The sequence below is a fragment of the Solanum stenotomum genome, chromosome 5 (genome assembly GCF_019186545.1).
Source record: "Solanum stenotomum isolate F172 chromosome 5, ASM1918654v1, whole genome shotgun sequence".
NCBI lineage: Eukaryota > Viridiplantae > Streptophyta > Magnoliopsida > Solanales > Solanaceae > Solanum > Solanum stenotomum.
This window is the reverse complement of record NC_064286.1, coordinates 48,946,914-48,972,467: the sequence shown is the minus strand read 5'-3', so window position 1 is coordinate 48,972,467 and position 25,554 is coordinate 48,946,914. Positions and strand designations below refer to the sequence as shown.

Below are 25,554 nucleotides of genomic sequence, written 5' to 3'. Positions count from 1 at the left end.
TTCCAAATGAGCCAGTCTTAGAGTAGAAAAGCAGTTCAGCAGTGCCTAATGGTCGTTTCATTTCGTACCTTAAGGTAAGAAAATTCATTTCTAAGGGGTGTGTCTATCACTTAGTCCGAGTTAATGACTCAAGTGTTGAGGTACCTCCTATTCAGTCAGTTCCAGTTGTAAAGAAGTTTCCAGATGATCTTCCCGGAGTACCTCCTGAGAGAGAGATAGACTTTGGTATAGATCTTCTTCTAGATACTCGTCCGATATCTATTCCGCCATATAAAATGGCACTAGTAGAGTTGAAAGAGCTTAAGGAGCAGTTAAATGATCTCTTAGATAAGGGCTTTATTCGACCAAGTGTCTCACCTTGGGGAGCTCCGGTCTTATTTGTGAGAAAGAAAAATGATTCCCTTAGGATGTGCATAGATTACCGTCAATTGAACAAGGTTACCATCAAGAACAAGTATCCTCTTCCAACGATTAATGATCTTTTCGATCAGCTTTAGGGTTCTTCTTGTTTCTCAAAAATTGACCTCATATCAGGTTACCATCAGTTGAGAGTAAGGGAATGTGATACTCCAAAGACATCTTTCAGGACCCGTTATGGTCATTATGAGTTTATAGTCATGTTGTTCGGTTTAACCAATGCACCTGCAACATTCATGGACCTTATGAATAGAGTATTCAAACCTTATTTAGATATGTTTGTTATCGTCTTCATTGATGACATACTAATCTATTCAAGGAATGAAGAAGATCATGCTAGTCATCTCAGAATAGTTCTTCAGACTTTGAGAGACAATGAGTTATATGATAAATTCTCTAAGTGTGAATTTTGGCTTGAGTATGTGACATTCTTAGGCCATATTGTGTCAGGAGAGGGAATTAAAGTTGATACTTAAAAAATTGAGGCAATGCAAAATTGGCCTAGACCCACATCTTCAACTGATATTAGGAGTTTCTTGGGTTTGGCTAGCTATTATAGAAGGTTTGTAGATGGGTTCTCATCTATTTCATCCCCTTTGACCAAGTTAACTCAGAAGACAGTGAAATTTCAATGGTCTGAAGCTTGTAAGAAAGCTTTCAGGAATTGAAAAAGAGGTTGACTACTGCCCCAATTTTAACCTTACCAGAAGGTACTCAAGGTTTTATGGTGTACTATGATGCATCTAAAGTTGGTTTGGGTTGTGTCTTAATGCAGAATGGCAACGTTATAACTTATACCTCCAGACAGTTGAAAGTTCATGAGAATAACTACCCAACCCATGACTTAGAGTTGGCTGCTGTAGTATTCACTTTGAAGATATGGCATCATTACTTGTATGGTGTGCATGTTTATGTATTCACTTATCACAAGAGTCTTCAATATATGTTCACTCAGAAAGAGCTTAATCTCAGACAAATGAGGTGGTTAGAATTACTCAACGATTATGACATGAGTATTCTTTATCACCTAGGTAAGGCTAATGTTGTTGCTGATGCCTTGAGCAGGTTGTCTATGGATAGTACTGCCCACATTGAGGAAGAAAAGAGAGAGTTAGCGAAAGATGTGCATAGACTTGCACGCTGAGGAGTCTGGCTAATGAATTCCACAGAATGAGGAGTAGTGGTGTTGAATGGGGCTAAATCTTCATTAGTGTCAAAAGTGAAAGAAAAGCAAGACCAAGATCCCATTTTGCTTGAATTGAAGGCAAATGTTCATAAGAAAAAAATATTAGCTTTTGAATAAGAGGGAGCTGGTGTATTGAGATATTAAGGTAAATTGTGTGTAGCTATATTGGATGGACTCTAAGAAAGGATCATGGAGGAAGCCCATAGCTCCAGATATTCCATTCATTCGGGTTCCACAAAGATGTATCATGACTTGAGAGAGGTTTATTGGTGGAATAGCATGAAGAAGGGCATTGCAGAATTTGTCGCTAAGTGTCCAAATTGCCAACAAGTGAAAGTAGAGCACCAAAGGCCCGATGGTTTGGCTCAGAATATAGAACTTTAAAAATGGAAGTGGGAGATGATCAATATGGATTTCATCACAGGTTTACCAAGGTCTCGCAGACAACATGATTCTATTTGGGTGATTGTCAACAGAATGACAAAATCAACCCATTTTTTGCCGGTAAAGACTACCCATTCAGTAGAGGATTATGCCAGGTTATATATTCAGGAGGTGGTAAGACTTTATGGAGTCCCTGTTTTGATTATATTAGATAGGGGTGCACAATTTTGTAAGTCATTTCAAAAAGGCTTGGGTTCAAATGTGAACTTAAGTACTGCCTTTCATCATCAAACTGATGGGCAAGCAGAGCGCACTATTCAGACTTTAGAAGATATGTTGAGGGCTTGTGTGATTGATTTCAAGGGGAATTGGGATCATCACCTACCTCTCATTGAGTTTGCTTACAACAACAATTACCACTCTAGCATACAAATGGCTCCTTATGAAGCTCTCTATGGGAGAAGATGCAGATCTCCTATTAGATGGTTTGAAGTTGGTGAAGTTGGGTTGATAGGACCAGATTTAGTTCACCAACCTATGGAGAAGGTGAATGTGATTCAAGAAAGGTTGAAAATGACACAGAGTCGTCATAAATCCTACACTGATGTTAGGAGAGGGGAGCTAGAGTTCGAGGTAGATGATTAAGTATATCTCAAAGTTTCACCCATGAAGGGGGTTATGAGGTTTGGTAAGAAGGGGAAGCTTAGTCCCCGATATATTGGACCTTATAGAATAGCCAAGAGGATTGGCAAAGTAGCTTATGAGTTGGAGCTACCACAAGAGTTAGCAGCGGTTCATCCGATATTTCACGTCTCCATGTTGAAGAAGTGCATGGGCGATCCATCATTGATCATACCAACTGAAAATATTGGGATCAAGGATAGCTTATCTTATGAGAAGATTCCTGTTCAGATTCTAGATCGCCAAGTTCGCAAGTTGAGGACAAAGGAGGTAGCATCAGTCAAAGTCCTTTGGAGGAACCAATTTGTTGAGGAAGCTACTTAGGAAGCTAAAAAGGATATGAATAAGAGATATCCACATCTGTTTGAATCCAAAGGAAGTGCATATCAAGGTACTAATTTTCTTCTTAGTGCTCTTTAATTTATGAGTGAGCATGTTGTTTGTTTGCATTTGCTTGTTGGGTGTTTGAATTTGATATTACACCCTAAGCCTAGTAAGAGTAATCTCATTCGAGGACGAATGTTCCCAAGGGGGGGGGGGGATATTGTAACACCTCGCAACTAGAAAGAACTAGAAGGAAGTTTAAAATCTGGAAATAGTTATTTTTGGGAATAATTTTAAAATCTGGAAATTTGGTAAAGGTGTTAAAGTGAGTTTTTGGTCAACTTCAAACGGCCATAACTTCTAGCTCATGATGAGTTAGGTGTACTTCCAGATATGGTTGGAAATCTCTTGGAATGATCTTTCCAACGCCGCTAAGTTTGCGCGATTCTGAGTTTGTATTAGTAAGTTATGCTCTTCGAAAGTTGGGTTGTTCGAATAAGGAAAGTCCAATCCGAATTTTAGAAGGGTAGTTCGGTCTTTTCCTTACCCAACTTAATTAATTTGTTTTTAGGAGTTTGATTAGGTAAAGTCAGATTTTAGTTAGTTTTAGAAAAAAGTGAATTTCACGCTAGGGCTTGGAAAAAAGAGAAAGGAGAAGGGGAAGCAAGAACATTCAAGATTCGTTTAAGATTCGCCGAGGTTAGCTTGTGGATTTCGTCAGGGGTGATCCCTACAAGGTATGTGAGATCACATAGAGTTGGGTTAATTTGCCCACGTGTCAATCATGATTTATTTTAGCGAATTTAAGTTCTTGAAAGCTTAGAAATTAAGTTCTTGAATGGGTTTGTTGAAGGTTCATTAGATTCTTGTTTCGTTGAATTCGTTGAGGAATTGGTTGATCCTAATATGTTATTTTAGGTTCGTTTTTTAGTAGAATATGATGTACTTCGAACATTTAATCGATTCTAAGTGTTGGGTAAAAGAACCCACGGAGTTTAGAGGGTTTAGAGCTGAAAAACGAAGAAGAAATTTCGTCGGTCGAAATTTGGCACTACCTTCTCGTCGCGAAGCTACCTCCCAGATTTGGGAAAATTCGTTTCACGTCGCGGAGCGGTCACGGACCGTTCTGCCTCAAAAGTAGTTTTCGAAACCAAAAATTAAATATGTCTCCGCATCGCGGACCCACCCTCAAATATTATTTTTGGTGTTTTCTCATGTTTAGCTATCTAAATCATTCCTAAACATCATGATATCTTTCCAATCACAAATCACAATCCTTGAATCCATAGTTCAAGTCAAGGACCAGTTAAGAGTCAAGTCAAGAGCAGTTAAGATCAAAGTCATGAGAAGGTAAGAGTCAAGTTAAGAGAAGTTCATAAAGTTTTCCAAAAGTCTTTTGCAAATGTTTTAACTTTGTTTTAAGACTTGAGTTTTGAGTTCAGTAAAGAGTAAAGTTGAAGTTATTTTCTTCAAAAAGTATATGGGGACTAAGTATTCCCAAAGATATTTAAAATGTTTTCACATTTAAATAAGAATGGAAACTGAGATTTCCAAAGAGCCTTCGGGCTAGTTTTCAGAAAAGAATAATTGCTTTCTAAATGAAGCAAGAGGGGAAACTTTGATTTCGAAAATAGCCTTTGAGCTAAGTTTTTTAGCACTAATCTCAAATCACAGAAAGAAGTATGTTTTTAAAACGTAAAGAGCTAGAATATTTTGGGAGTAGTATTGAGTACCAATATGGGGGAGAGTTCAGACAACTCACAGCCCCTATAAACCATGTAGCCTTCATGGGTAGAAAAGGGTCATACTTTTTAAATGAATCCTTTTCGCATATACTAGTGGATCCACTTAGTAGTTCAAGTCCTATTCCTTTGGCAAGGTATAGGATGCGCTGGCAGCGTGAGGGAGATCGATGTATCATCACAATAGCTCTTATGTGATGGTTGTCGGTTAGAGAAACTCCCACAATAGTACTTTGTATTTTTACATACATCTTAGAGTTATTTGTATCTTTGCATACACACAGAGTTGACATCATGTTTTAAACAACTTTTCTTTATATTGCACTTGTTTTAAACTGCTTTATATTGAAATGAGTTCACTTATGTTGAGTTGAGTTGAGCCAGGTAAGTTCTTCAGTTCCTTTCAGATCCTTTTCAAGCCTATGTTGTTTAGCATTCCAACTCGTATGCGCATACATTCAATGTACTGATGCTAGTTGGCTTGCATCGTCTTATGATGCAGATTCAGGTAACTAGGATCGGCATCCGGCTCACCGTTGATCCAGTTGAGTACTTCAGAGTCAGTGGTGAGCCTCTTTGCATTCCGAAGGACTCCTTTATTGCTTTTAGTTCTTTGCAGTATTTCATTTGTTAGGATGATCGGGGGTCCTGTCCCGACATCCATCTCAGTTGTTTTAGAGACTTCATAGACAGTCAAATGTTAGTTCTTTAGTTTTTTCATTGTCATTATCCCCTGTTGAGACTTGAGTTTACCTTAATGGCCAGTTGAATGTTCTTTTATACCATTCTAGTTTACTATATAAACTTATTTTTGTTGAGTTTAAGTCTTCCGCTGAGTAAGTAAGTCAGGCCAAGGGTTCGCTTGGGCCAGCAATGGTTTTTGAGTGTCAGTCCCGCCCAAGGTGTTGGCTCGGGGCGTGACAAGCGGAGGTTTAGGTGGAGTGGGTAGAATTATTTTTTTTAAAATAAAATAATATCTAAATTAGTATTTGAAGGGGAGAGGGGAGATAAAATAAAAAAAGTTCAATACTTTTATAAAAGAAATTTAAACAAAAAAAACTGGGGGGGTGTGGGGGGGGGGGGGGNCTGGGGGGGGGGGGGGGGGGGGGGGTCAGAGGAAGTGAAGGAGTCTAGCTAAAAAAAATATTTTTTTGGGATAATAATTTTTTAATCTTTAATTTTAACTAATACTAATAATTTTTTAATTTTTGTCAAGGTAGTTTGTTTTGTCCATGTGGAGTGTGATGTGATAATTTTTTAAAATAAAAGAGAGTGTATTACACACACCAATGTGTGTTTCTCAAACTAATAAGTGATAGTTTAAATATGAAATTCACACTCTCAATAGTTTAGGGATGAAACTAAAAAAAAAAAAAAGAATAGGTTAGGTAGGTGTAAAGAAATAAATTTACAAAAGTAGTTTGAAATATAAGTAACTCCAAGCTCCCTACTCCAGTCATTTTCTAGCATAAAAAATAATACTCTGGTAATTTTGTAGTCATTCTAAAAAAAAGAACGACATTTATATATTCAAAAATAATTTAAACTTACGTTAATGAGAGTATATATAGCTACACAAATGTCTAGAGATAGTTTGGATTTCCTAAACATCATGGCCAGTCAAACAACATCATGTAAAATGGATATCTGTTGTTATGAAAGTTTTCCAAGATATATTTACCTAGAGAGAACTTGATCCAGGGGAATTCAGAGGAGGGAGCAATACAGCCACGACCATCCTTTTTGCCATCATCGGTATATCCATCAGGACAAGAGCAATTATAACTCCCTGGGATGTTTATGCATATCCTTTCACACGAATTGGTGCTTGGATCAGCACATTCATCAATATCTGGCAAAACCAAATAAATAGAATACTGTTATATCAAACCACAAAACAGTTTTTACTTTGAATAAAGGTTTAAAGGTGTCAAATTTGTTCCTATATATACCTTGGCAGCCTTGATTGAGATAAGGATTGCCATGATAGCCTGTATTACAGCTGCAGCGGTAGCCACCAAGACCAGTATCTGAATCAACACAGTGGCTATTTTCTCTACAAGCATAATCGTCTAGTCTTTCCAGAGCTTGCGCACAACTAAGATTCCCGATGGCCCATTCCAGGACAATGGGCACAGTGGCCTTTAACCTCTCATAAAAATAATCAACAGTTAGATCATCACCTAGATCTGGCAATCCCTGGAAATGAAAGCGATCTGCCTCGCCCAGAAATGCATAGCCACATGAATTAAAGGACCAAACGTCGGTATGGTTTCCAGTGCTAGACATGGTTGTGCTATAGTATTTCAAGCCCTTGGGTATCTGTTTCTGGCAGCAGCCTTTTCCCATACACTCTCCTCCTTTCATCACATCCTCTCTGCTTGTACAGCTGACACTGCAGCCATACTCAAAGTTGTTAGGCCCCGAGATTGCACCGTAGTCATCGCAACCAACTACAATAAACCTGTTCAGCGCAGAGAAACTGTACGGACTTGATTCCAAAATTTCTCTGGATACCATATCCTCACTGATCACAGCTCCAGTGGAGTTGTAACATCTCCAACCGAAGACATTGGAGATACGCAATTCAGCATCCGAGATGTCATACACCGTCAGATGGTTTCCTATAAGGGGTTTCTCAGAATTGTTGCACTGGATCTCAAACCCCGAATCAAAAGCACAGCCTGAGCCAATACCGAATGGGTATGGAACCGTAACGTTTCCACACTGGTTAGTGCATCCTGGTTTTGTGACATTGGCACCTTTAGTTGTGTTTTGGGCTGTGGCTAATGTTAGTATTAGCACACAAACGTAGAAACAAGCAATTTGGTAAGAAAGCAAAATCATTTGTTTTAGTTCCATCGTTTTTGACAATTTCCAAAATGATGCAAACTAGTAATTCAACCAACAACTTACTATAATTAATATATAGACATAGTACTATGATTCTCTTACTCTCATATTAATAAAAAAAATGCGAAGACTTGGGGTCAACCATGCCTAAGGGACCAGGTTCACCACTGGGTTCAGAAGACTCAAGAGGGATGACGTTTACTAAATTAAACACAAGACAAATCTGTCACATTGCACAGAGAAAGATTTCATGCGTAAATTTCCAATCAAACAGTCAAAAAATGAAAAATACCACATGAATTGAGACAATAGAAGTAATAAGTTTTGCATGAAAAAAAAAACGAAATCATCATCTCCACATATATTGGACATAAAATTTTAGAAAAAAGACTAGCTAGTAAGTAGTAACTATTCCCTGGTTGACTACTTCAAAGAGGACTGACTTGTGAGTTGTGTACCGAAGAATAGTCATTTACACGTACTAAATATCATATCAAGTAAGGGGTGTAATAATATTAGCTTACGAGTTTCTCTCGAGTAGAGGCGGATTTGTAGCAACATGTTAATGACAAAAGTCACACATTGATAATTAATGAGATGAGTGACCTCTTTATAAGGCTTGGACAATCCTTTTTCCTTTGAGTTAACTTTTGGGGTGTGAGTTAGGTCCAAGACCTAATTTCACATGATATCAGACAAGGTCCATCTCACCCAATGTTGGAGCCCCCAAAAATAAAAAATTGCACACACTAAGCATGAGGTGAGGTGTTAAACAATGATAAAAGTACCACATTGATAGTTAATGAAATGAGTGGACTCCTTATAAGGCTTGGGGCAATCATCTTTCCTTTACGCTAGCATTTGGGATATGAGTTAGCCTAAGACCTAATTTAACTCAACCACAACTTGCAAATCACCAATTTTCGGGAATCCTCACAAAACGGATGAAGATATCCTCTAGAAGATGCATAGTGTACTTTCTTCATTAAACCCTAGAGTCATATATATTATCATGGAAAAATCTATATACTCCAACACCTATAATGATATAATTTTATGTTTGGAGTCCTTTGATTTTAATACAAGTTAGGATAAGATTAGTTATGGTGTGAAAATTATGTTGAGATTGTTTCTTATTAAGTGTTTGATTTGTTGCATTTAAATAAAATGCATTGCATAAATTTTAAGAACAAGTTATTTATTTACAAAAATTCCCTTCAAGAATGTGAAAAAATTGATGTATAAAAATCTTGAGATAGTTATTTCAGGATTACTATACCACCCAAGGTGAGGGATAACTTATTCTGATAGTAGTTATTACCCGAAATGATTTATAGCCACATAAAACAACTACCATTTATATTAGATCATAAGTTAAAACAAAAAATTTTATTTCTTGAAATTTCGTATCAAATCAAACTAATTCATATAAAATGAAACATGAAAATAATAAGCACTCATTAAGGTCAATTCAGTTCATTCGAGCTGGTACACACGGATTTTGAAATTACCTAGCTATTTCCAACACAATTGGCACTGCTAACCATTTGAAAGGTCAATGGAAACGACACATAACTCATAGAAGTAATTTGTCAATGCAATTATTTTTATATTAATTAATGGGAAAATCTTTTTGGCCAGTAAAAAGGTATGTTCATATTGAATATATTCTTCAATTATGTTTCCAAGACTTTGAAAATAATTAATGAGATTAATTATTGATGATTTTCATTATTAAACATGAGAAAGGAACCACAAAATTCACCAAAGAAAACATACATCTCACCTACTCTTCTTACTTGAAATTTTCAAGATCTAAAAAAAATTAAACAGTAGTAGTAAAAATATAATATATATATCTTTTTCAATTTCTAAATTTCCTCCTTTCTACTTATTCTTTTTTGTTTATTTATTTTTCATTTCTTATTTATTAATGATAAAAAAAAAAAAAAGTACAAAAGAGGAGTAAAGTGTAGGCTCTCTATTTTACTTTATAATTTCTAAACATGAAAAGATAATTATATCTAAATTTAAATAATAAAAATTTATATCTATAATACTCAAATTAAAAATATGAAATTCACCAAGTTGACAAAACAATTACTCTTATTTATTTAAAGGAGTTGTTGACTTGTTGTTATGCATGAATTTTCTAGAAAAAAGTTAAATGGTAATATATTTTATCCGATTATACTTATACGGTATGTGAGCGAAATATGAAGAAAACTGAAATTACCTATCTATTTCCAACACAATTGGCACTGCTAACCATTTGAAAGGTCAATGGAAACAACACATAACTCATAGTAGTAATTTGTCAACGCAATTATTTTTATATTAATTAATGGAAACAAAATTTTGGCCAGTAAAAAGGTATGTTCATATTGAATATATTCTTCAATTATGTTTTCAAGACTTTGAAAATAATTATTGATGATTTTCATTATTAAACATGAGAAAGGAACCACAAAATTCACCAAAGAAAACATACGTCTCACCCACTCTTCTTACTTGAAATTTTCAAGATCTAAAAAACATTAAACAGTAGTAGTAAAAATATAATATATATATCTTTTTCAATTTCTAAATTTCCTCCTTTCTACTTAATCTTTTTTGTTTATTTATCTTTCATTTCTTATTTCTTAATGATTAAAAAAAAAAAAAGTACAAAAGAGGAGTAAAGTGTAGGCTCTCTATTTTACTTTATAATTTCTAAACGTGAAAAGATAATTATATCTAAATTTAAATAATAAAAATTTATATCTATAATACTCAAATTAAAAATATGAAATTCACCAAGTTGACAAAACAATTACTCTTATTTATTTAAAGAAGTTGTTGACTTGTTGTTATGCATGAATTTTCTAGAAAAAAGTTAAATGATAAAAATATATTTTATCCGATTATACTTAGACGGTATGTGAGCGAAATATGAAGAAAACTGAAATTACCATCATGTGTCCTCCATTATGTGATTACTTTCATATCCTCGAACGTATATGAATCACATCATACACAAATAAAGACACATAAAAATGAATGAATCACATTATAACACAAATGTTGATGGTGCTTCATTCAAAATTATAATAACTAGGAAAGGATATAAAAAGTTCTTTATGATTTCAAAATAAATTTTTATAAAAAAAATTGAAAGACAAACATCTTCATAATTCTCTTATGATAATGATGACAACAAAAATTTGTAAAACATGAACTAGATCAATGTAACGACCCTCTTATTCGTTTTATGAATATTAATCATTATTTTTATATTAACCCTTTTTAGTAGCTTTTATAAATAATTTATATGACTTATAAGAATGAGTGATATGATTGTCAGATTTAATAAAAGATTATTTTGTTGCTAATAATAATAGAAAAGGAAAATAAATAAATAAAAAAATAAAAGGGCAAATATTGCTGGCTGTTGTGAACAATAACAGTTCGCGCAGAGCGAAAAAATAGAAAAAAAGAAAGGGTTTGGGCGAGAACTTACCTGTGAGTTGCGGCGTCCCACGAGAGTGACCATATTCAGGTAAGAACCTCAAATTTGAACTCTTTAATCCCATAATAAATTGTATATTCATGAATTAATGAATGTGCTGTCACTTGGAGGGGAAGGAGTATTATATTGGTTTTTAGAATGTATTGTTCTTTCAATTAATGTTGTTGTACGTGGGTTTGGGAATTTGGTATACAAGTTTTAGTGGGGTATTCATGTGAGGTAGGTCAGGAGGTAAGGAATTGGATGTTGGGCAACATGTTACAGTGGGGGAAGAGAAAGTATTGTCCTCGATTGTTAATTAATGAGGTGCTAATGATTACTATTTCAAAGAAGGCATAATTCCTGTATATTGTTAACCATAAATTGACACCACCGACATTTTTATGTGGCTCTGTTGTTTGAGATTTTCTTTAGTTATCATATTATGACTCACGTTTTAATATATTGAGTAGGTAGTTAAATATTAGAAGTATGGTATTATGTGAATACCATTCGAATTATGATATTGGGAAAATTGGGACTTAACCCTAGACTTGAAACTTGGAAAATATGATAGTTGAAATGTTGATTGACATCAAGATTTACGAACTGGATTATAAATTTGGGTGAATTGTTGGTTCAAGGCTAAACACATAGTAATGTGGGTGTTGTTAATTTCAAAATCCTATGGTGGTAATTTGTTTGGATAGATTGTATTGATTTGGTGCCCAGTGTAAGGGGAAGACTCAAGTCCCAGAGTGATTGTTCGACTATTTGAGGCAAGTGAATTTCTAAACCCTTGTTAAGTGTATGGAATTCGTGTATTTCCTTGTAACATGTGTTTGGAGGTAATGAGACTTGGTGATGGGTTGACTTGTCCACATTGATTAATTCTAATAATGGAAAATGGGTAATAAAAGGCAATGTGATTAATTGTTTGTGTGTGATGTGTTGAGAATTGTTTGTGACGGGCATTGGTACGAGTACCGGTGTTATAAAGGGAAAGTTTATTACTATAGAATACGGATTGTAATCTGAGAATGTCAAAGCATATGGGCATTAGCTGATATATTATTGACTTGATTTATTATGTGTGATTGTGTTCTTTATTAAACTCGTATACTAGTGATAGCTAAGGTAATTACATATCATATTGATATTTGATTGAGATGCATCATTCTTTTTATTGAAAGCATATTGTGCACATGCATTGACATAAGATTGAGTATAAGTTGGGCACGTGGAAATCGTCTGTGTTGAGGATGGTGAGATGCTAAAATTATAATTTGGCACGTGGAGATCGTCCGTGTGAAATTTGTTTGATTCATGATAGTGCGTTGAGACCGTCCGCACAAACACGTGGAGATCGTCTGTGTCGGTATATAGACCTCGCGAGTCCTTCATGCGTCATGAACTCTCGATGTATTTCCGAGGAGTATCATGTATATACGGTTGAGAGAGTACTTGTTATTTTGAGGCATATCATTTCATGGTGTCATATTGCATTATATCTCATGACATCCTTCATTCTTGATGATTATGTATTGTATTGATGGTTGGAAAGTACTTGATGTTTGATTACCTCTATTTGATGAATTTGATCTTGTGTGTTGTTGATATTTGTGAGTGTCTTTTTGTGAAAGTTATGATTGATGAATATTGAGTTTGTTGTTGAGGATATGTAATTTGTTAAAGTGATTGTTGTTGAGCTGAGTGCTATGTAAACTGTGAACTGTTAGGTTGGGTTGGGTTTATGCAGGTTGTAGTTGTGGAGGTTCGGTTGGGGTGTAAGGAGTACCTGTATTCTATTCCCTTAGCTTGTGTTTAGAGGTGTACTTGCTGAGTATCGTGTGGTTTGGTACTCACCCCTTGCTTCTACAATTTTTTGTAGGTTACGAGCCTGGATTTTGTGACACTTTCCATTCTCTTATTTTCCGAGGCTTCTTGGAGATTTGTGAGGTAGTTGTTTATCATCTCAGTGGACCTTCTAACTCCTATTTATGATATTGTTCTATTTTAGAGACAACATCTTTTGAGACTTACGTTTTCTTTCAAATCTATCGTAATACTTTAGAGGCTTGTACACGTGACAACCAGATTTTGAGGGTATTTTTGAGTTAATTATGAAATTTCTTCATTTTAATGTAATGGGTGAGTGTTAGGGTGTGGACAAGCTGAGTTTAAGTAGAGTCTCAAGGATCGGTACGGAGACGTCAGTACTTATCTTTGAGAGGCTATAGTGACTTTTAGGAAAAGTCTTCACTTTTTGAATCTCTAACGTGCATCCTTGGTCCGATTTGATCCTTATCACTTCACTTCATTCTCTCTCATTTATGTGATGACCCGTGCATAATTCCTCATGTGAGTATTTGGTGTGTTGTATTTGTCTTGGATGTTAGATTTGTTACAAATATGGAAGTGATAGACTTATGGGAAGGATGTGTTGTCGAATTTAGAATGTTCACCGATTCGAATAGATTGAGTTAAGTTATGACTTGACGAAACATTTTGAGGATATTTGGATGGTTAGATTGAACAGTGGTTTCAGGGACTTCATGAGCGTATATTTTTTTTGGGCTAGTTATCTAGTAGTGGGATCAATACGTGTGTGGTATTGGCAATATTTGGAGTGGTTTGACAATTGAAAGTGGATGATTAAAATGATGGCTAGATAAGGAACATTGTAACTTCGCAAAATACAGTTACTAGAGTGGTTATAACATGTATGAATTTCTTAGCGAATCATGAGAAGGATCTTGCGCCAATTGTGGTCAGAACCTTTATTGCGATTTTATAGATTGAATGTGTATCAAAGGAGGTCATGATCCGACTACTACAATAGTATCAATGTTTACTTGGTTAGAATTACGGAATGTGTTACTTCTACTACCGACCTGATCTAAGAAAGAATGCATAATAGATTTAAGAATGTTTTGTAGATATTCAATAGATAGAAATGTGTGGGCTATTTGGGTACAATCTTCTCGATAGGTATGATGTGTTCTAGTGATCGATCTAATGGACTTTCATTATGTGATACAGTGGTATATGAAAATGGATACATCGATTGTCAAGTGTGACTACTAACTACTTAAAGAGTTATCAATTGTATCACATGCTCATATAATAAGATTTGATGTTGCATTCATATTTGAGAAACCAACTAGCTTGTTACTACGAATGAATGGGTTAAGCATTATTTATAAGAAAGCTTTTAGTGGTGGATCGTTGGGTACAATATTAATGCATTCAGGCTGTGGAATGTATCTCGAGAATTTTAAATGAGTGGTGATTTCATTGTAAGCTCCATGGAAGTGGATCAATATTAGAATCAAGCTTATGGGTAAAGGAAGTCCCAACGAGTATACTTGCGTGAAGGTAATTAAGAATTTTAGTAAGAAAATGTGTATAAAATTGAGTTAGTCCTTTGAATTTGATTGGTATAACTAGGTTTGAGGTGTCATATCGATGATAAGGTTGACTTTGTGGTGATGTTGAAGGCTGTCTGAGCATAATTGTAGTAAGAGTTCGTAATGGATTGTGATTAAGATGCAACTATATAATAATGATTGTTGGTTAAATAGATTTTGTATGGTAATGACGACTTGCAAGTATCTAATGTTGTGGTTTTCTACTATTTGATGAGTAACGTGGTTGTCACGCCCCGAGCCTACACCCTAGACGTGGCTGGCACTCGAAGACCATTGTTGGCCCCCAAGCGAACCCTTGGCCTGGCTTTCTTAACTCAGCGGAATGACTCAATGCAATGCAAGGTTTTATAACCACCTGACTGAAATAAAATCTGGCCAATAAGGCAACTCGAGTCTCAAAATAGAATATTTACATATATACATAGATGAGAGACTCCAAACCAACTGACTGACTGTCTATGAAGCCTCTATAATACTGAGATGGATGTTGGGACAGACCCCAAAACATCCTAATAAAACAAAACTAAGAGAACAAAATGATCGAGTCCTCTGGAATGCAAAGAGGCTCACCACTGACTCGGAAGTACTCAATTGGATCAACGGCGAACCGGATGCTGGCCCTGGGTACCTGTGTCTGCATCACAATAAGATGCAGTCCAACTGGCATCAGTACATTGAATGTATGAGTATGCGAGCTGGAAAGCTAAACCACAACTTAAGCTTGAAAAGAGTACAAAGGAACTCTTACCTTGGCTCTGTTCAACTCATGAATAACTGAACTCAATATATAAAGCAATACGACACATGCAATATATAAAGCTTGTAAAATAGTGTAAACAACTTAGCTTGTTAAAGGTAAAACAATAACAACTCAACTTTACTTATACAAAAGTAATATAACTTTAGTGGGAGACTCTTTCAACCGACAATCACCACTATGAGCCCTAGTGGTGATACAACGTTTTACCTCACGTTTCCCAAGGACCATCCTATACCTTGTCGTGATATAGGAAGCTAACTTTACTAAGTGGATCCACTAGCTTAATCTTACGGGTTCATCTAAAAAGTATGACCCGTTAACTCCCACGTTGGCGCATGGTTCTTATGGAGAGTTGAGTTTATATGAACTCGTGTCCCCAATTCGGTGCTTAAGACTACTCCCAAAAATACTTAGCTCATAAGTGTTTTAAACACATCTTTCTTTATTTGAGATAATTACTCAAAACTTTGCCCGAAGGCTCACTTGTAAACAATGTTCCTTTTTCTTGAAAACTAGCCCAAAGGCGCTTTTGGAATCATAGTTCCTCTCTTACTCAAATGTAAAAACATTTGGAAACTTCTTTGGGAACATAGTTCCCTAATAACTTTTGAGAAATGAACTCAACTTTAAACTCTTGACTTAACTTGCAACTTGACTTAACTTGAAACTTGACTTAACTTGAAACTTGAGCCTTAAAATGAAGTTAAAACATTCAACAAAGACTCTTGGAAAGCTTTAAAGACTTGTTTTGACTCCCTTCTTGAACTTCTAGACCCAACTCTTAACTTCCCTTGACTTGGAAACCTACTCTCCTTGAATTGGAATCATGGATTCAAGGTATTTGATCACGTGTTATGGACGAGTTCTTGACGTTTAAACGTACCTTGGGGTATGGGAAACAACTAGGGAACATAGGTACAACACTTAGGAACATGTATGAGAAAGTGGGGAAGGAATGAGAAAGCTTGGCACTCTTGGTGCTCTGAGAGGCGCGGAGCGCCAGACCTCAAACTTCAAAAAGGTCTGTTTGGGGCTCTGGTAGGGGCCCCAGGGGCTGGACCTCAGAGTCCTTCTTGGGGCGCGCTGGCTAGCGCGACGCCTCAGCCCTTTTCCCTGAAAACTTGACTTTTCTCTTCCTTTTCTCCAACTCTAAACCTTCCAATATTCAAAGCTTCAACCCCCAAGCACTCAGGATCATCAAAACCCTTAACATACACTAGTTTCAACTCAAAAACACTCCCGGAAACATACACTAAACCAACAAGAACTACAACACAACACAACTACAACTTCAATAATTCCAACCAACAACTTCAATCAAACATAAACAATCGTTTCTCGAAATTAAACGAGCTTGGCGTGTGGGGGAAAGAATAAACCCAACACTATGAACTCACTTACCTAAAAAGGATCACCCTCGACGATATCCACGACGATCTTTTGACGAAATCTTGCTTCTTCTTCTCCTTTCTCTCCTTTCTCTCAAGAACCCTAAACCTTACTCTTTTTAAAAAAGGAAAAACTGTTCACAATTAAGTCTTACACCTTAATATATATCCAAAGACAAGGCCAGGGAAAAGACCAAAATACCCTTACAAATTTCCGGACAGATTTCCTGCCTACTGCCCAACTTTCAAAGGGCATAACTCGCTCATACGAACTCGGAAACGAGCAAACTCTATGGCGTTGGAAAGATCATTCCACAGACTTTGCAAACATGACTGGAACCACACCTAGATCATCCTGAGCTAGGAGCTATAACTTCTCAAAGTTGGCCAAAAATTCATTATTTTCCATACTTAGCCAAATTTTGAAATTTCACTTTTTTTTTTCAAAAATGACTATTTCCAATTTCAAGCTTTTTCAAAGTTATTTCAAATTGTCGGATGTTACAATGGTTTCATGGAAAGTTATAAGAGGTGCTGAGACACCACTCGAATAGAATTGAAATGAACTAGAGTCATAATGAAAAAATAGTGGGATGTAGTGTAGCCTTCGGAAAGAGGTGAGGACAAGAATATTTTCTCTTATTGCAAGGGCTAAAGAGGTATCTTCAAAGGGATTGAGAATTGAGGTATAAAGACATGTGGTTCCATCTATTTTACTATGGTTATGGTGCTAGTATTACATGTCATTCATATCAGTTAAAAGTTGTTGGATTAGATTTGAGAAAGAAGTCTATAGACGTTTGACTCGAGGGTGATGATAAGTGCTTTATTGTTTTGAGTTTGGTAATTGGTACAATTGAATTTTAACGAAGGTTACGGAAAGATCAATGGAGAGGCGATCAATTATAGTCTAAGATACGTGAATTCATAAAGATCTTCAAGGTATGAGCTAATGTTGATAGATAATGGGATTGTGTTACATAGTTGGATTCAAAAGTTCAAGTTTTTCATGGTGAGTTTATGTTTGTGATAGTATGTTTTGTCAAGGTATGGATAGATAAGGTAAGAAATGATCGATCGCTTTGAATATTGAACATTTGGAAGGACTTGTACATGATTTGAGTCATAAAGTGTGTTATTTTTGTTTTTTCAATGGACCTGAGGAAGGATTTCATTTAACGTTTTTATTTAGAGGATAAGGTAAAAATGTCAAGGGTTGTTGGCCAAAGAATAAGATTGGTGAGCGAGACAACAAAAGGAACAAGTGTTTGGTGTATTGAAAAGTTCAAGATATTTAGACTTTTATGTCATGCAAAATATTTAAGAAAAATGAAGGAATAAAACATCTCGTATAAGCCATTGGTCTGTAGCCTATGAGTTTAGATATGACTGTGAGATGTGAACTAGTTTGGTACAGACTTACTAGGAATTTATCTTCGACTTTTCTAAAGATTGAGTTTTTGTTTGGTGATAAGCAATGATGTGTGGAAGATTCTATGTGGTTATGTCAAGCTAGATTGTTTAAATTATGATAGGTAACTTATTGATGATCAACGGTGTGGACCTACAGTTTTATATGATTAATGAGGATTCGAGGGGATTGAAACTACTTTGTTGATGGGACGACACAAACAGTTATGATGTGCTACATAGGCATTTGATAGTGAGTAAAGGTTATGAGCTTATAGTATACCGAATTATTAGAGTGACCAAGAATTTCTCTAAGTTTTAACATGAGGTATATGATAGGTTGAATGGTAATTGAACTTGGTATGTGAAAGATTGTGTGGAGTTGAATTTGGGTGTGATTTAATAGTTTTATCTTGATGGAAAGGTACTATCAAATTTGAAATTAGTGCTATCAGCCTTATGTGGGACTCGTATTTATCATAAAATGCTTATTTGGAAAGAGAGAGTGCCATAGTTTGAAAATTTTGGAGGTGACAATGGGTTTGTTAAAAGACTTTGATACTAGTAACAGTTTGAGAGTAAGGTAAATGATTAATGTGGTTATGATGAATTGTTAATATTAGGAGTGTTGACTTTAATGAAGTATTATGAAGATCATGTGGGATTCAATGAATCGAGTAATGTCTACGATTGTAATGAAGACTAGACTAATTGATTGTGGGTGCTAAAAATCAAAGAGATGGAGTTAGATGGATGAAAATGTTTGATATGGGCACTATGGAAGAAGTCTCTAGTGTTATTCGACTTTGATTCTATATATTCTTATATGACCATCTACTTCGTTTTGGATATGGTTTGGACTGTGATTTTCTACCTATACCCACACATGTTTTCATATCTATGGGTGAATTCCTAGTGGTGGATCGGGTGTACCGATCCTGTGATTGTCCTCTTGGTAGGGTGGCATCCTTGGTTAGACTTGTTCACTTCAGTTGCGGCATATTTGGTGTTGTCTGGAAAAGTAGAAGTATACCATTGTTTCTATATGCACGATCTTCCTTATGAGAAATTATATAAAAGATTTCGTGAATAGTTGCAGTTATCTGACAGTGTTGTTAAAGGTTATGCATCCTAGACTGTACCACTTGTTGGGTGCTTACTTGATCTTGTTCTTCTTTGGATTAGATATGTTTGATTCTCCCTTGATGGGTACCCGATGTCTAAAGATCAGATTTTTATAACTTAAGCTTGTGAAAAGAGAATCGTGATAAGATATGTGATGGTATGTGCATTATGAGTGTCTGGTGGTTGATTCAGGCTCGCTTTTAGTTGTAGTCAGTATTGATTCAGAAGGTTTTCTTGGTTATGTGAGAAAAGATTCGTCATGATGTTTGTGTTATGGTCCAGAGGGCTTCAGTTTAGCTTTGGTTCATAGATTAGTCTATGGGTTGGTAATCACTCGTGATTTGTAGATTTATCAAATTTGATTAGAAAGTTCAGTAATTAGTAGTTGATCTTGATGGGATGGTCTTAAGGAGGAGCTCACTAGGAGAGATGAGCACCGAGTCTAAAAGATCATTTCTCAGGCTTTTGGTAACATCGGTTATTCTTCCTTCTCCGTCTTTATGTTCGAGGATGAACATGATTTTTAGTGGTAGATAACGTAACGACCCTCTTAGTCGTTTTATGAATTTTAATCATTATTTTTATATTAACCCTTTTTAGTAGCTTTTACAAATAATTTATATGACTTATAAGAATGAGTGATATGATTGTCAGATTTAATAAAAGATTATTTTGTTGCTAATAATAATAGAAAAGGAAAATAAAATAAAAAAATTAAAAGAGAAATAAAAGGGCAAATTTTGCTGGCTGTTGTGAACAACAACAGTTCGCGCAGAGGGAAAAAATAGAAAAAAAAAGGGTTTGGGTGAGAACTTACCTGTGAGTTGCGGCGTCCCACGAGAGTGACCATATTCAGGTAAGAACCTCAAATTTGAAATCTTTAATCCCATAATAAATTGTATATTCATGAATTAATGAATATGTTGTCACTTGGAGGGGAAGGAGAATTATATTGGTTTTTAAAATGTATTGTTCTTTCAATTAATGTTGTTGTACGTGGGTTTGGGAATTTGGGTTACAAGTTTTAGTGGGGTATTCATGTGAGGTAAGGTCAGGAGGTAAGGAATTGGATGTTGGGCAACATGTTACAGTGGGGGAAGAGAAAGTATTGTCCTCGATTGTTAATTAATGAGGTGCTAATGATTACTATTTCAAAGAAGGCATAAGTTTTGTATATTGTTAAACATAAATTGACACCACCGACATTTTTATGTGGCTCTGTTGTTTGAGATTTTCTTTAGTTATCATATTATGACTCACATTTTAATATATTGAGTAGGTAGTTAAATATTAGAAGTACGGTATTATGTGAATACCATTCGAATTATGATATTGGGAAAATTGGGACTTAATCCTAGACTTGAAACTTGAAAAATATGATAGTTGAAATGTTGATTGACATCAAGATTTACGAACTGGATTATAAATTTGGGTGAATTGTTGGTTCAAGGCTAGACACATAGTAATGTGGGTGTTGTTAATTTCAAAATCTTATGGTGGTAATTTGTTTGGATAGATTGTATTGATTTGGTGCCCAGTGAAAAGGGAAGACTCAAGTCCCAGAGTGATTGTTCAACTATTTGAGGCAAGTGAATTTCTAAACCCTTGTTAAGTGTTGAAATTCGTGTATTTCCTTGTAACATGTGTTTGGAGGTAATGAGACTTGGTGATGGGTTGACTTGTCCACATTGGTTAATTCTAATAATGGAAAAAGGGGTAATAAAAGGCAATGTGATTAATTGTTTGTGTGTGATGTGTTGAGAATTGTTTGTGACGGGCATTGGTACAAGTACCAGTGTTATAAAGGGAAAGTTTATTACTATAGTATGCCGATTGTAATTCGAGAATGCCAAAGCATATGGGCATTAGCTGATATATTATTGACTTGATTTATTATGTGTGATTGTGTTCTTTATTGAACCCGTACACTGGTGATAGCTGAGATGATTACATATCATATTGATATTTGATTGAGATGCATCATCCCTTTTATTGAAAGCATATTGTGCACATGCATTGACATGATATTGAGTATAAGTTAGGGACGTGGAGATTATCCGTGTTGGGAATGGTGAGATGTTAAAATTATAATTTGGGCACGTGGAGATTGTCCGTGAGAGATTTGTTTGATTTATGATATTGCGTTGACATCGACCGCACAAACACATGGAAATCGTCTGTGTCGATATATGGACCTCGCGAGTCCCCCATGCGTCATGAACTCTCAATGTATTTCTGATGACTATCATGTATATACGGTTGAGAGAGTACTTGGTATTCTGAGGCATATCATTTCATGGTGTCATATTGCAATGCATCCCATGACATCCTTCATTCTTGATGATTATGTGTTTTATTGATGGTTGGAAAGTATTTGATGTTTGATTACCTCTAATTGATGAACTTGATCTTGTGTGTTGTTGATATTTGTGAGTGCCTTTTTGTGAAATTTGTGATTGATGAATATTGAGTTTGTTGTTGAGGATATGTGATTTGTTTCAGTGATTGTTGTTGAGCTGGGTGCTATGTAAACTGTGAACTGTTAGGTTGGACTGATTTTATGCAGGTTGTAGTTGTGGAGGTTCAGTTGGGATGTAAGGAGTACCCGTATTCTATTCCCTTAGCTTGTGTTTAGAGGTGTACTTGCTGAGTATCGTGTGATTTGGTACTCACCCATTGCTTCTACAATTTTTTGTAGGTTACGAGCCTGGATTTTGTGATACTCTCCAGTCTCTTATTTTTCGAGGCTTCTTGGAGATTTGTGAGGTAGTTGTTTATCATCTCAGCAGACCTTCTTACTCCTATTTATGATATTGTTCTATTTTAGAGACAACATCATTTGAGACTTACGTTTTCTTTCAAATCTATTGTAATACTTTAGACGCTTGTACACGTGACAACCAGATTTTGGGGGTATTTTTAAGTTAATTATGAAATTTCCGTATTTTATTGTAATGGGTGAGTGTTAGGCTGACTTGTTATGGTGGGATAAGACGAGTGCCATCACGTCTATTTTTGGTTCGTGACAATCAAAGTCTCTTCTCACATATATTTTTCTTTATTAGTATTATTTGTTGTTTTATAAAAAAATGTTTGCTATTAAATGATATGTTAAAATATTAAGTATACACAATTATAGTCACAATATATATTTTTCCTCTCAAATTAATATTCTTTTGAAACTGATTAAGAATTATTAAAATTAAGTAATTTTATTGTAATTATTATATAAATAAATTTAAATTACCTATTGTAATTTTGTTTTTTTCTGTTTTTCACCATTTTGTTTGGTGTGCTTTGCTGCATTTACTTGTGTTTTTGATAAAAGAGGCTTACATGACTCACTTTTAAATTAAGAAAAAATAAATTACCTATTTAAATAAATATTTAAATTCAATTTTATATAATTTTTTAAATATAATGTATAATAGTTCAATTAATAACAGTCAAAATTCAAAATACTTTAGAATCGATAGATATTGATATAATAAAAAAATACTAAAACTCATATGGTTCATAAGTGTCGATCCTATTTCACAACAACCCAAGATAGTTACACATTAATGTTGTTGTTTTGATATTTGTTAATTATTATGCTTTAAAAAATTAAACTACATATTTAAATATTATGTTATAAAAAATTAAATTAAGTATTTAAAACTACATATTTAAAAATTAAACTAATATTTAAAATATCAAACTACATATTTAATTATTATGTTTTAAAAAAATTAAATTACGTAGTTCTATAATGTTGATTTTTATCAATTCTAAAGTATTTTGAGTTTTGATTATCATTATTGAAATATTTTTCAAATTATATTTAAAAACATATTTTTATTTATACTATTAACATGAATTTTAATATCTCCTTTGATAGAAAATTCTATATTAAATGAAAATATTTTTTTCAAAATGTATATCCTAATGGGAAAATCCTTTCTGGCATAAAAATTTTGGTCAGAATTATAAAAGGACATGTTCACACTATAAACTAGTTTATTTTTGAACATTTTTGCCCTTTAACTTAAATATCGAATATATTTAAGTTAATGAAAATTCTATATTAAATGAAAATAATTTTAAAGAAATGTATATCCTAATTATGCTATACTTTATTTACATATATTAATATTAAATATATTCTAATTTAATATAGTATCCTACATAAAATACATCTATTTTAAAGTATTATAATTGATAAGTTGGTATTGAGTGATCTTTTATTTATTTGTTTTGAAACATCCTCTTAATTAATATTATTGGAGTAACTGTATTTTGTATTCATGGTTAAAATTTGTAAAATAATTTCATCAATGTCTATATATCTAAATTCTTGTTTGGAATGATTATGATATAAAAATCTAATGTTATACATGGCATAGTTATAAATGTCGTATCATCAATTATTTTTTAGAACTATCTAATTTCCAAAATAACATTATTATTTTCTCTTGAAAACATCCATTATATATATAGACTAATCTATTTAGTTGATTATATTTAAAGAAAAATTCAACTATTTTATTTTGAATCTACGCTTAATTACTATATTTTACTAAATTTGTATTACAAGATAATTAGGTATAATCCTAAGTAGATAAGATAATCATTTGTAGTTATTATTAATGAGAAATTTAATTATCTTCTTTAATAAAGAGATTTATTTTAAGCGAAAAAATAAATTTTCAAAGTATGCATTGATACCTTATGAACATTTTTTTAAGGTACAATTCATTTTTTTTATTAACTGAACAATATTTATTTTAAAAATAAATCAAATGAACTATACACATACACAAAAAAAATCAAACAATTTTTTTATTAACTGAACAAAATATTCAGATAATGATAAGCAAATAAATCCACACATACGATGTTTAAGGCTGAAATTAATCATTGAAATAAAAAGATTTAAAAAAAAAAAATCAAATGTGAGAAGTATCAAATATATTACTGAATTTTGTGAGAAGTATCACATTAAATGAAGTTTCTAAAATTACCCTGTATGTAATTAACTTTTTTATAGTGTTGTGTCATATTTTCACTATAAAATATCAAAAGAATTTATAACACGAATAATTACTTTCTTATATTTTAATACATAAAATTCATCTTACTATTAAATTTATCACACGAAACTTATCTTTTTATATTTATCACATAAAAGTACAAACTTTATTTAAAAAGATTTTTTAATATCTGAAAAGAATAGTCTTTAAAGTTTATCATAAAAAAAAATTTATTTTTTTTTTAAAAGATGATTATGAAATATAATATTCAAATGGGTATCCTTTTTTTTGAAATAGAATATTCAAATGAATATATTAGTGAAGAAAAAAGATAATCAAATCATATTATTTTTTAATATTGATGATAGTGTATTAAATATACTATAATGAAATTAAAATAAAGAAAACAAATGTAATATTATCCCCAACAAATTTTGTGTTATGACATTAGATATTAACGAATATTTTTTTGTGTGTGCTTGATTGTAGAATGGGATGATTTGTATATAATAAAAATAAATAAATATTATTTTACAAGTTCAAAATTAGAAAATCATTGATAAACTGTATCCAAAAATATCTTATGAAATTAGAATTTGTATAACTTAATTTTACATGTAATGGAAAAGAAAAGAGAAAGGATGACAAAAATGATGAAGTTAGAAAGAATGAATTAGGAAGAATTAAAAAAAGTGAAGTTAGATTGTAATGGATCCCACATTATAAAGTCCATTAAATAATTTCCTTCACACAATTAATAATAATTCTAACTCAATAAACATAATAATTATTGTTCACACGTATTTTTAGAAGCTTAGAAAATAGTAGTAATAAAGACTTGATTTTACTTTGAAAGAGAAAAAGATTAAATAAGTCTTTTTATAATTCTGACCAAATTATGGCCACATAATTCTGGCCATTTAACACTTTCCAAACAGTCGCTTAATCATCTTATTGGACCGTATGTCAAGTTGATGTCATTATAATTAGTCGAGTTACTCGCACGTTTGGCAGGCTTAGTTGATTGACTCAAGAAACGGAGACGTCACAAAACCCAAGAAAATTTACGCAACAACTTTTACTTACTTTTAGTCAAACAAAGAAAGACAAAAGTAAGTAGCATAAACTCGAAAAATTTTATTATGGTAGAGGCCCAATCAACCAAAGTTGTGTGAGGCTCCACCCATTTTTTGACATGTGGATCGTGGGGCCCAAGCTATCAGTTAAGGCTGAAAAATGAAACCAAAAAGTGAGAGAATGTAAAGTTTGAGTGGGAATTGCAAGACAATTGTGGGGTCCACGTCAACTTCAATTAAATAAATTAAAATATTATATTGAAAGTGGAATAGTGCAC

At 33.7% G+C, this 25,554-nt stretch overlaps 1 protein-coding gene across 1 annotated transcript in view; it reads right to left on the bottom strand.

The window, feature by feature from the left end:
* Positions 1 to 7,625, bottom strand: part of LOC125864339 (putative wall-associated receptor kinase-like 16) — a 104,319-nt gene extending 96,694 nt beyond the window's left edge. The window contains exons 1-2 of the mRNA XM_049544299.1: positions 6,687 to 7,625; positions 6,416 to 6,586 (exon numbers count right to left, since the gene is read on the bottom strand). Of these exons, the coding sequence (XP_049400256.1) occupies positions 6,416 to 6,586; positions 6,687 to 7,596 (1,081 nt within the window). The 5' untranslated portion in view covers positions 7,597 to 7,625. The remainder of the gene's footprint in view (positions 1 to 6,415; positions 6,587 to 6,686) is intronic.
* Positions 7,626 to 25,554: the final 17,929 nt, after the last annotated feature.